General features: G+C 47.1%; 3 protein-coding genes across 3 annotated transcripts; 1 reads left to right on the top strand and 2 right to left on the bottom strand.

Moving 5' to 3' along the window:
- Nucleotides 1-887: 887 nt before the first annotated feature.
- On the bottom strand, nt 888-1,550 carry FIESC28_09803 (uncharacterized protein; the record flags this gene model as incomplete). The annotated part of the gene is made up of 1 exon (XM_031163938.1): nt 888-1,550. One exon carries the CDS (start codon nt 1,548-1,550, stop codon nt 888-890), a length of 663 nt encoding a protein of 220 aa, XP_031012001.1.
- A 944-nt stretch (nt 1,551-2,494) lies between these two features.
- On the top strand, nt 2,495-3,763 carry FIESC28_09802 (uncharacterized protein; the record flags this gene model as incomplete). The annotated part of the gene is made up of 1 exon (XM_031163937.1): nt 2,495-3,763. One exon carries the CDS (start codon nt 2,495-2,497, stop codon nt 3,761-3,763), a length of 1,269 nt encoding a protein of 422 aa, XP_031012000.1.
- A 364-nt stretch (nt 3,764-4,127) lies between these two features.
- FIESC28_09801 (uncharacterized protein) lies at nt 4,128-5,553 on the bottom strand (the record flags this gene model as incomplete). The annotated part of the gene is made up of 2 exons (XM_031163936.1): nt 4,128-5,419; nt 5,466-5,553. The coding sequence occupies 2 exons, from the start codon at nt 5,551-5,553 to the stop codon at nt 4,128-4,130; spliced, it is 1,380 nt and encodes a 459-aa protein (XP_031011999.1).
- Nucleotides 5,554-12,247: the final 6,694 nt, after the last annotated feature.

Here is a 12,247-nt window from a genome sequence, read left to right as displayed (position 1 = left end):
AGAAGACGATTACTCTGAAAAAGGGTGACTGGAGATGAAACTCAGCTGAGGGTAGATAACCTCTACGAGAGACGGCAGGATGTATGGCCCAGGGGTGGTAAGGCTCTAAGTTGGACACGCCCATCACAGAGGGCGTTATCTAATGAGACTCATGTGCTTTCTACCGGCGAGATCATTCATAGATAGCACTTAGTCTACTCTCAGCTCTTATATCCTCCTGGTGCGTGCTACTGTCCTAGCCGCAGCATCATCACAAGGTCACTCCTGCCCTTGCAACTCTTGATCCGGAGCTTAAATACAACACGACGTAGTATCAGGGACGTCGACTTTTAACCCAGTGAGGTTGTTCCAACAGTGCCGGGCTATATATCAATGCGGTTCTTCAACATCCAGGATGACATGACTCTCTGTAGTATAAGCTCCTCGCAGCCAACTGCCGATACGGATGATCTTTCTTGCAAATATTCTCTCTTTGACAATGAAATCACTCGGTGCGGTACTAGCTTAAAGGATTGACATACGGAGGAATGTTCCTGTAGTTGGTTCTTTGGCCCAGCACGTAGCCAGGATCAATAAGGACTCTAAAAGATATCATCTTAGGCAACTTTGTAGTTTTATTAATATTAATATTATTAAGGAAGTATTTAATAACTAACCTATTAGAAGAAGAAGATCCTTTATAGTACCTATTGTAATACTAACTTTATAAGTTACAAAATACACCTTAAGACCAGACCTTTATTAGTATTTAGGTTCACAACCTGCAATTATTCTAGCATTAATTCAATATATATATTAGGGACTTGCACCTCAGAAAGACTCAAAAAATAGTGGATTAACATACTCCAAGTCCACATCAAGACCCAACCAAGCAGTATCTCTTGGAACTAGTGGATACAAACTTCCTGTACAAGACCACTAAGACGAGCGTCTTTGAGATCAATCTCGTCATTACCGAAGGAGTCTTCGGGTAATCCCAATGTTTCCCGTATAAACGTAGGAAAACCTTCTTTCATAAACCTAAATACGCCCAGTCTGACACAAGTTGTCTCGTCTTTTGCAATTTTCAACGGGCATAAAACAAGACCATGGGCAAAGCTGATAGTCCTAAATCGGAACGGCAAAATCAAGAGCTCCGAACTCCGTTCTTTTTGAAGCCTCGAGTATCGCTGTGGGTCCTCAGCAACAGACAGCTGGTATTCATCCCAGTCAATCTGAACCGCTACTTCTTCCACGGGATCTCGGCCAGGACGAGTGAGGAGATTCTTGAGCTTGAATCCGTTGGGATCAACATCCGAGCCACGATCTGACCCAGCAAGGCCAAGATCCTTTTCAGCACAATTTGTGAGGCACCCCCGCAAAACAATTCCCCGTAGACGCAATGTCGAACTGGTAAAGCTGTGTAATGCGTTGAGATCCTCAGATTGGACCGACACTTCCAAAGTCTCAACGCATTTTGTGTCCCGCCATTTTACTCTGAATTCTGGATCATAAACCACCGGTGCATCCATGTTGAGCCAAGACCAAGTAGGCGCTACATATGGTTTCATAGTTCTGATGGTCTGATGCGGGCGTGAAGTGTCGCAAACGGACCAGCATAGTTGGTATTCCAGGTCGTGCCGCCATAGACCAGCGAGATACGTATCCTTGGCTGTTTCACGGAACTCTGCTGCCAGGCCAGCGAGGGCGATCGACTTGTCAGTCAGATATGTGAGATGGCACTTCGAATAGGCCGTTACCAAAGTCGGCCAAGTAACTCGCGGTTCGAGGTTCTCTAAATAGTCCAATGTGACCAATGTTCCGCTTGGTCAATCTTCTCCATATATCCCGGATCTCTAAGAAGAGCCTCTATCTTTTTCTTGCGGCTTGCATCCACGGGGGAAAGATTCCATATTTGGCCTACCCTTTGCTCATAGGGTGACTGATTACTGTCAGGAGACTCTTCTGAGGCGCAGGTCCATCGACATGCCCAGTAAATTTGCGACTTTCCAAATCCCAATTGTCTTGGTGTTAAATAACGCTCTTGAACCACCCATGCTCTCGAGTTGTGTTTGCATTTCCTTCAATGAGCCGGGGTGCCCTCCTGGATTTACTCTCAAGAACCGGCTTTGCACTTCAAGTACACCACCCCGGTGTAACTCGCCTCTCAGATTCGAAGACGGGAGTTGTGTTGGTTCTAAGCCTCCGTCATGCCCTCCCAACACAAAGCTTTCAGACGGTAACGGCATTGGCGAATCTCCTCCGTCTTGTCCTCCCGGCTATGTCATGGAGAACAATGTCTGTACTCATGAGACTAAGCCAAACTGCCCTGTTGGCTCATATTTTGATGGTTCTACTTGTGTATCGGAGAAGCCCCCTTCTTGTAAGCCCGGCTTCTTCAATAGCGAAGTCTGTGAAGACAAGCCGTCCTGTCCATCTGGCTTTGACTTGAAGGGGAGAGTGTGTTCCTCTGAGAGCAAGGCAACTTGTGAGGTTGGCACATTTTTCTCTACTGATGACTCCACTGGTAACTCTGCTTGTTGTCACAGGAACTTCCCAGTTCAACGGAGAGAAGTGTTACATGACAGCTGAGAAGGAGGATGAGTGCCCCCCAGGATCCCAATACGATAACGTAAGATGCTGGATTTCTCCTCTGGCGGAACCGAGTTGCCCTGCTGGAGGAAGGTCCAACGGCAAGGTCTACATCGTTCAGTCAGTACCTGAGTGTCGATCCGGGACGTACACTAATGGAAAGTGTCTTGTTTCTGAGAATCCCAGTTGCCAAGGCGGTGCTGTCTTTGACGGGGAGAAATGTGTCATCGAGAAGCGCGCGACTTGTCCTCCAGGCTCATCCCTCAGTGGCAAAAAATGTATTTCGAGTCATGATCCGACCTGTGAGATTGGCCAGATCATGACTGGTGATCACTGCACCTCTGAGCAGCGCCCTGAATGCCTTGAGAAGTCAACACTTGTTGGTAGATACTGCAAGTACCCTGATCTTCCTTACTGTGAGGATGGTACCGACCGACACGGTAATGATTGCACCTCTCCAATCACCCCTGATTGCCCGGCCGGGAGCTCCTTCAACGGGAAGAACTGTGTTTCCAACACTCGCCCCGTCTGCAAGCCTGGATTTATCTTCAATGGCTTTACTTGTGTTTCTGAGAGGGATTCTCCAGACTGTCCCAAGGGCATGCACTTTGATGGCACCAACTGCGTGTCTAAGAAGCGTCGTGACTGCAGGGATGGTCGAATATTTGACGGCAGTGCCTGTGTTGATAAAAAGGACCCTTCATGTCGTCCAGGTCTCGTCTTTGATGGTACCAGCTGCGTCTCCAAGTCCCCACCTAAGTGTGAGCCCGGCACAAGCTGGAATGGAAGCAAGTGTGCGTCAGAGAAGAACCCAGGCTGTTCCCCCGGAATGACCTATAATTCCGAGACTGAGACTTGCGACTCCGACACCAAGCCCGGTTGTCCTGTGGGTACTGAACTTAGAGGCGATATCTGTGTGTCGCTGAAGCCGCCTCAGTGCCCAACCGGAACGACTCGTAAGGGCGGCAAGTGTGTCTCTCTTAACCCTCCCGAGTGCCCTCAAGGTCTTACTCGCAGCAATGGTCTTTGCGTCTCCCCCAAGCCGCCGGGGTGTGGTGAAGGTACCATCTTTGACGGCAAGCGGTGTGTTATTGGCAAGACCCAGGAGTGTTACACCTTGCATACCTGCCCCCCTGTTGGCGCTGCCGGATTGTCTGCCCCGCCTGTCCAGGTTCCTCTAGCTGCTCAATAATTCCCTTTTGTTAAACCCCATTGGTTTAGAAACGGTATACAATTGATTCATTATGACCTTATTTTTCATTCTCTTTGACTTGAAATTCTAATGTCTCCGCATCTGAATGTTGGGTAGAACCTGTTTAACTTGGTACTGGACGTCGATTGTCTCTTCTCTTTGTCGTCCCCGGTATCTTAAGAGCAATCATTAAACTGAAACGAAGATAATAAACTCTTGTTGTATTGTAGATATAAAATCATATCTCAGCATTATAAAGCCCATCGTTCCGGGAAATGCGATGCATATATACGAACACCTGTTGCGCCATGAAGCAGAAGTCTAAATTCTATTATATACAAGAAAACACAAATTTCGCATCCATCTAAATCACAGTAAACGCAACACCTCCAATGATGCCCGCTGCCATTAGGCCTGTTATGACCACAGCTAGTATCTTATCCATCGCTGTAATCGTCTTGTATTCAGGTTTATCATTGCTGACATCCAGGCCGGTGTTGCCTGCATTCGGGTTTCCTTTTGACGTTCCGCCAGTCTTTGTCGTTACAGGCGGTTTGGCTTTCGGCACGAGAGTATACTGGATGGCCTGTAACGCACTCATCTGTGGCCCGACACCAACAATCCCATCGAACTTGTCGGACAACCACGTAAAGCCACAAGCTGTACCCGCTGTACCTTTGAAGCCCTCTGCAGGGGCTCCTGTGCAGACAGCAGCGGCTTTTTGCGCAGATGCTCGTAGGATTTTCATGATGCGTTCGGAGGTGTGGGGTGCGATGAGTGAAGTGGTAGCCATCCATCGGGTAAGATACCCTTTGAAAGTCTGTTGATCCAAGTTGCACAGCTTGTGTTCTTCGCAGAATTGTTCGTAAAGAACACCGTTCTTGGTAAATTTCACCTCAATATCCTTCAGTACTCCGTCGACAGCAGTTTTCCACTTGGCCTTCCCGGTCAAGTTGTACATGGCCGCAGCTCCATAGAGGTAAATGCCGGTATTGTACGACCATTGGTTGGTGTCCATGGAGCTGGGGCATCGGCCGGCGAAATGAAGTCCATCCAGAATCTGGTAATCTTTTGTGATGAGTCCCATCTTTTCCTCCCAGTTATAGACCTTCTCAGCCCAGTCTGCATATGTACTGTTTCCGGTATAGCGGGCGAGGCGCGCAGCGATATTAAAGAAGCAGCCGTTGGAAATCGAATTCTTGTAGTCGTATCCCACATTCCAAGTAAAGATTTGCCAACGAAGACCACCGCCGCAATGTTCTGTGTCCCAACGGCTGACGTATTCGTTGAAAACAGCTTGAACCAGTGCAAGCCACTGTGGCTTATCCTCTGGAGGATCGGGAAACTTGTGCTCGGCGGCTGACATAGCCGCGACGGCCCAGAAGCCTTGATCGTCGTTTCCTTCCGTCATAGTCTGATTATCAGGCATGTAGTCATTCTCAGTACCAACTTGATGTATCATAGCTTGTTTGGTGATATCGTTGTAAGTTTCATCGCCTGTGAGCCACCAGTAGTCGATCAATGTGCCAAACATTCCTCCTGCTATCCACCAGTAATAAGGATCTGGTAAATTTCCTGGTACGTCGCCGGTATTGTTTCCAGTATAGTATTTTACCAAGCCGTGAGCGACAGTACTCGCCGCTTGTTTGATTGACTCTAGACATGGTGAGTTATGAAGCACTGGGAGGACCGGCAGACTTACTCTCATCATCCCATTTCACATCGACAGCGTTACCAAGGCCTGCCAAGACTGAAGTCACGGCGAAGAAATTGAGTATGGACGGCTTCATCTTGTCGGCAAATGATAAGCAACAAAACAGAGCCAAGCATCAAGTGAAAGACTGGGCGAATGCCAAGTTGTTTCTTGTCTATATATCTCCTGAACATGAAGATGAGAAAAGGAGGAGGTGAAATGCCAAGCTTCTCGCTTAAGGACATACGAAATGGAGATTTATTGGTCAATGAAATGAGGTCTTTTTAGCAGCGGGTAGAAGCGAGTGGCGGTGATCCCTAGTCTAAAAATGAATGTGAAATACGATTTCAGGTTGAAACGAGGCAGTGCAAAATTGTAATTAATTGTGTAAGAGAAAAGTTGAAGTATCGCAACGGCCCGTTGAGTGTCCAGCATATTATTGACAAACGGTGGCGACCTTCTTGTAACGTACATTAGACTACGTAGCTAGCATTTAAGCATAGGTTTTAGGTGAGCTGTCTCCATTGAATAAACAGCAACTTCTCCGTATTGTCAGTAACATCAATCCACTCTCGCTCTAGAACACTAATCTTCAGGGCACCCTTGGCTGGTGCGGTGAATCCAATACTGAACGGGGTCAGCAGCTTGCTAACATTGAACGGGAGATTAACTTTAATCTTAAATACGGTGTGGGGCCCCAGCGTAGCCTGATGCAAAACCCCTTAAGATCCTGCAGGGACCAGTACCCTGTAGATAGAATCATGTGTTAAAGTAACAATATTTTTGTCAATCAGTCTTGCCTCATGTTCTCCGTCTCGGTGTGGACCAATGTCAAATTGAGTTACATGATTGATTTCAGTCTCGATTTTAAAAGCCGCTGCTGAGAGAATGTTGTTGGTTGTAGCGTCTCGAGTGGTAGGTACGTCAAGCTTTGCGATGGTGACAACGGTCTTGATGTCATGCCAAGAATAGGTTCGTGGGATGCATTCGCTTTGATGAAGGGTGGTTGTGGACAAGATGATGCTGTATCTTCATCTGACGCGCTGGTGTTGAGCGGCAAGATTCACGCGTCGATGTTGGTCGTAAAGCGTGTTGGCCTGTCATCTACTCGCGTCATAGCCGGGTTAAGCTGTTCAGCCAATCAAAGCTTAAGGAACAACATTCATCCGATCACAAAAATTTACACTGTTAACGCGAGACGGTATTTGTGACGGAACGGGCTACTAGTAGCTTTAGGGTAGTTTTCATCCTTTCGGGTAATTCCCGCTCGACTGAGAAGCACAAGTCCCTGATCAATCATACTGTAAAGGTTCACTGGTTCTTAATGACCAAATTAATTTCGGCTCTTAGGATACCTCTACTCCACGTTCTGAAACTGGCCTATCGAGTCATCCAGTCATCCACACGAGTTGTTCACCTGGCACGAAGCCACCGGTCATACTGACCACGAGTTTGGATGGGGCCACTTCACATTATTTTCCATTGGAAAAACCGTGTTTCCGCATTCCCCCCATGGCAATCGGGACTTGGCGTATGTCGAAAGCGGTCGGGTTTATCTTGGCTTTCACAGGTCTTGTGCATCAATCGCTAGGCAGTTCGTCCAACGACCAACCGCCTACCCTGTCAAGTCCTTTGATGACATCTGGATTACCCTTAACGGACGTTATTCCAAGGGTCCAGGTGGTTGCGGCGGTGATTATGCCCCTCAAATACCCGTCAAAACTGAGAGAGGAACATATTTCTGGACCACAGAAGCGGCGTATTACCTGGGGTACTCGCACAGAATCGAATGGGTAAGTATCTGCAGCCATTGCCTCTTCTTTTAGCTAACATCCCTTAGTGGGACTATGATCCTTTTAAAGTCCCGAATCTCACAGGTCGTCTACTAGAGAATCCGACTTCACAAGAAACTCAACCCAAGCCTGAGTCAAACAAGCCACCAGAGGAACTGGCAGATGAAATTGTCAGTCAAATTGTAGCTGGGTATTGGAGTCCGTGTGGACTGCCTACATCACATACACTGCCTCAAACATCTTGGAAAAGGATTCTTGTCCAGATCCCTTTCCTTTGGGACATCGATGTGGAAAAAATCGAACAGTTTCCTGATATTCCCGAAAGCCAACAGCGAGAATGGAACTGGGAAAGATTGGTACGGGGAATTCTATGCGGCCTTATCCCAGAGAAAAGATCAGACTGCGAAAGTTTAGGGTGTGAGAAATGCTCGCACAGCGTATGGGATTACAGTCATGTGAAACTGGATTTACCCCCAGGCTTGACCAATCGTCGAAGAATCTGGCAGATCTTGGAGGACATGAATCCTAAAGAAGTGAATGTCTTGGATGAGCCAGACTTCATTGTTCTAGATGATCCTCTGGATAGGTTCATAGGTCGGACAGTGAAGGATGGAGTTAATGTGGAGAATCCAGATAGTACTTGTCTCGACTGGGAATCGCCTTCGTCCGTTGATGGGGATGTACGTGAGGAGTGGTTAGCACCCCATGGTTGGGCAGCCGCTGGCGCAGGAGATCTAGATTCATCTTGGTAAGTAGTCATGAAATAGAAGTACCAATGCTTTACAGTCCCCAATTGGCATTAAAATCCGGATCAACTGCAATTTTACTCTCTGCAAGTGTTCAGCCGCAGGTTTAGTAGAACGATTGCATGTCGATCAATATCCAAATCGGGCGAATGGTTTAGTGGTATAATACTCCCTTAGCAAGTTCGTCTTTCTGACAGTCTTCCTTCTGGGAGTGGTCCAGGGTTCGATTCCCTGTTCGTCCAACGTAGGTGGTTAGATCCCACCAGTCTACCTTTTTTGCAGTGGTGGAGTAGGGAACTGGATGAACTAGCCGCAGCGTGGCAGAAGAGATGTCTTCTAAGGCTTAGGCTACAGAAATAAAGTAGCTTAAATGCTTACCTAAGCTGGCATAAAGTGATTAAATTATTTCGTCTCTTATGCTCTTGCGGGCCAATTCTTATGACACCTACCTGACTAGGAATTTGCCTTTTTCAATGCCTATTTCTATCAGGCATACTTACATTGGCATTCTCGCCCCTTGCATTGCCACATACAATGAAAGAAATCCGCTATCTTACCAAGTCGAGAGAAAGGTCAAGGTGAGCAGCGCAATGGGTTTAAAGACAAGCAGTCGCGTCATCGTCTCCCTGTCCGCCAGTGAAGGCCCTAGCTTCGTGCTTGTGTTCGGCGTTGTGAACATGTCATCGCATCTTTTTATACGGTCCCCTTGTTCTATACAAAAGTAAGAAACCAGTGCTCCATAAACGACCCAGCAGTCTTTCTTCATTAATTCTCTGATTAAGTAGATTTAAAAGACACAATAAAGAATGGCCGTCGCGCTACCCATGGATAGGTTACAGTTACCTCTCGTCCATAAGACTACCTCGCCTCTGAGTACAAATTTAACAACCTAATTTGCTGTTACTCATTGGATCCATAATATTGTAGTAACATAAGGCCTGGAAGTCTGTATCTATGTAGGTAACTACATGAAAGTTATCTGTAAACAGTAGCCGAGTGATGGTGCTAGTTTAACTTGCAATAGCGTATTGTAGAGAACAAAGTTTTAAATTCTTACACTACAACAATAGAACCAAGAGTATCGGCGTTAAATTCGAAGGCATCTTGCTGAAGTTCTTCAGCTAATGTGAAGCATGCCTCAGGTGTCTCATGGTCCCAATCATGATTTTGCCTGCCCAACTCGCAGAACCCAATCCTAGTGTATTGCCGGTCCTGTAATTGCTTCAGCATCAAACAACAAATTCGCGTTTCGCTCGCTTCCAGTGTTGGCGCACAATAAACTTCATCTCCTTCCTTCAGACTGTCATTCTCCATTTTGGAATCCACCCTGCATCTTGCCGCCGTCATGAAGCCATGAATCTGACTAATTCCCCATCGGCGTTGCGATGTGCTATTACCAGTCACCAGGATCCTGAATAAACGAACTCGTATTTCCAGCTGACATACTCCAACCCTGCCGAACGGGTCGCTTGTTTTTAGTGGGCAGACCACGTTTAGAGGGGTGCACACAGGTCGCGCAACCGTGTCACCTCCATTCCGAAAAAGTACCATCCACGAGTTACGGGGAAGATCAATAGATGCCCAAGACCAAGACGGGGCACGATACTGTGCAGGCCTCCACCCTGGTCCCCCGCTACCTGCGATGTACCAGAGAAGGTCGTGAAGTAGGGAAGCCTTCCAAAGTCCAGCCAGGTAAGTGTCATGGGTCGCCTGTCTGTAAGTCTGAGCCAGGCCTGAGAGCGCGGGCAGTTTATCATTTGGATTTGACAAATGCCTGGTCGTGTAATCCGCAAGGACATCCTTCCACCACTCCAGAGCCTTCTCTGGCTCTGTTAGATCGAGTCTCCCTGCTATAACTGACCGGAAACCGGTGATACTATCGCTTCTCCACGCACACTCACAACTACAAGCCTCTCGGCATCTCCAACTGATATCGTGTTTCCCATAACGTAAAACCCTCGGTGGAAGTATGGACTCTTGAAAAGTCCAACCTCGGGTGTCAATCTCATATCTTTCACGACGATCAAATCTTTCACGATGAGGTAACCTTTCTTTTGCATACAGCATCACTCTCTTTCCAGAGTCATCAGTTGTTTTCACTTGAATGCACCTTTGCGGCAACATGGGGGAAAAGATACCGCTTTCCATGGAAGTAGAGAGCTCAGCGTATATAGTAAAATAGGAACCCTTGTAGATGTCTGCCATAGCAGAGTTCTCCTTGGCGAAGTCCTGCTCTGTACCCGCTACCTGATCGTCTGTCAAGCTTTGATGTTGTTGTAAGATGCATAATGTATCTATCCATAGATATCTGACCTTTAGACGTCGGCAGATTGTAATGGCATCTTGGAAGGTTTTTGGGATGATACCCCAAGGAATGCCAGCCCGATGTTTGTGTATTGTTGTCACAGTACTGATCAATCGGCGGTGTTTGGGGTCTCCAAACTCTGTATCTGAGTTGGTCGACGGCCCAAGAATATAGTCTTTGGGAAAGGTCCAGCTTTCAATTAGTAATCTGGTCTGGGTCGTTGATATCCGTGAATATGTATATCTTCGCTACTGGAGTAAGGTCACCTATTCCTGCATCGCGAAAGAAGTGAAGGCGGGTCTCCTTCCGATTCACGACATCCGAATTGTTCTCGACCTTCATTTTCTCGATCAGTTCTAGGCGCTCATCTTCATCTGTGATGTCCTTGAATGTTTCTGTGAGGTGCCCACTCATAAACGCTTCCAATACCTGCTGGAATATGATACACATACGGCACAATGGAGCTCTTGTGACACCGTCGTGAAACTCTTGGAGGCTGACACACAATTTTGACCGTCTTGTGTCACAAGACAAGCAGGTCAACAAGTCCGTTTGCTCGCAGATCCTCGCAACACCTTCCTACTTCGGTCCTGCCCTTCCCTGCTGCAGTGTGTGGCGCAAGATCATTGGTCGGCTTCATGGAGCGTGAGAATGAGGTGCAAGAGCAACATGTCTATAATGGTATGTATCGATGTCTTGGTTTGAACTGTTCACCTGAGTTACTGGAACTCCCAAGACCTGAAAGTAAAAGAGGCAGTGGTTGTTAAAAACATGAACAACAGACTGACAGGTGAGAAACTCTTGGTGACTCCATCAGATGGAATGTCTAAATCTATTTACACGTTGAATAAGGTTTTATGACTCCTTCGCTTATACGCAGCCTTTTCCTTTCTCCTTGCCTTGATACAATGTTCAGGCTAGCACAGAACATTATAAACCTTACCGCCAATGAAGCTTCTCTAATCCCTCTAGAAAGGGAAATCCACCCATAAATGACCTGTTTTCACGTCGAGGGAATTTGCGGAAACCAAGATTATCTCAAATACTATGGGAAGGCCACCGTGCTTGGTTCCTATTGGAGTCTCTCAAGATGCTAGTTCTTCAAACCGTACGATCAACACAGCACATTCATAAACACTGATCGATCCTTATAGAGTCTACTACCAGGTCCAGAGGGTATACATGAGACAAACTCTGTCCTTCGAGCCAAAGCTAGAATTGCGAAACAGGCTACCGATGGAGATATAAATAGCTGAATTCCGCCTACTCACTCTGATTCTCCAGATGATTGTCATCCCACAGTCATTGCTAACCAGGTGTACGTCCCCCATGATAACATCGCTGATCTTGCTTGGTGGACGTAAGCCTTCATTATGACAAACATCACCCGTCTAAGCCCGGAGATAATACTCGAGATTATGGAACTCTTAGACTTGAGCGACATCTGTACGTTGATCAAAACCTCACCTCTATTCCTCCAACACTTCCTTACCCACAGACACCAGCTTCTCAAGTCGACCGTCAGCGATCTCAACCACCGTCTCGCGGGTTGCAACTTTTCCATCTTCCTATCAGCATTACGTCTACGTTGCAGACAGTCCATCAATGCTCCGTCGTCGCAATCTGAGGTGAGAGAAGCAGAACAGGCTAGTCTACGTCTCTATCGCCACCAAGATGCCAGACTTGAGCTTTCTATAGCGACTGAGCTGGGACTCATTTACGGCGCACGACAGCTTCTTATCGAGTTGGAATGGGTCACGGACAGCTATGCGCCCAAAGCGTGGTGGGAAAAGCAAGACTCAAAAATGGTCAAACCGGCAACTCTGGTTCTCTCGTTGAACGAAAAGCGAGGATTTATCCAGGCAGCGATTAATTTTGAGAACTATTGCGGGATGTTCTTCCTTTGCGAGAAGGTTCTGTTCAAGCGAAATGCATCAATAAGGCAGC

Source organism: Fusarium coffeatum (assembly GCF_003316985.1).
Source record: "Fusarium coffeatum strain FIESC_28 chromosome Unknown BRIP53273_contig_269, whole genome shotgun sequence".
In the NCBI taxonomy this organism is placed as follows: Eukaryota; Fungi; Ascomycota; class Sordariomycetes; order Hypocreales; family Nectriaceae; genus Fusarium; species Fusarium coffeatum.
The sequence above is the reverse complement of the archived record's forward strand: the minus strand, read 5'-3'. Positions and strand labels throughout refer to the sequence as shown.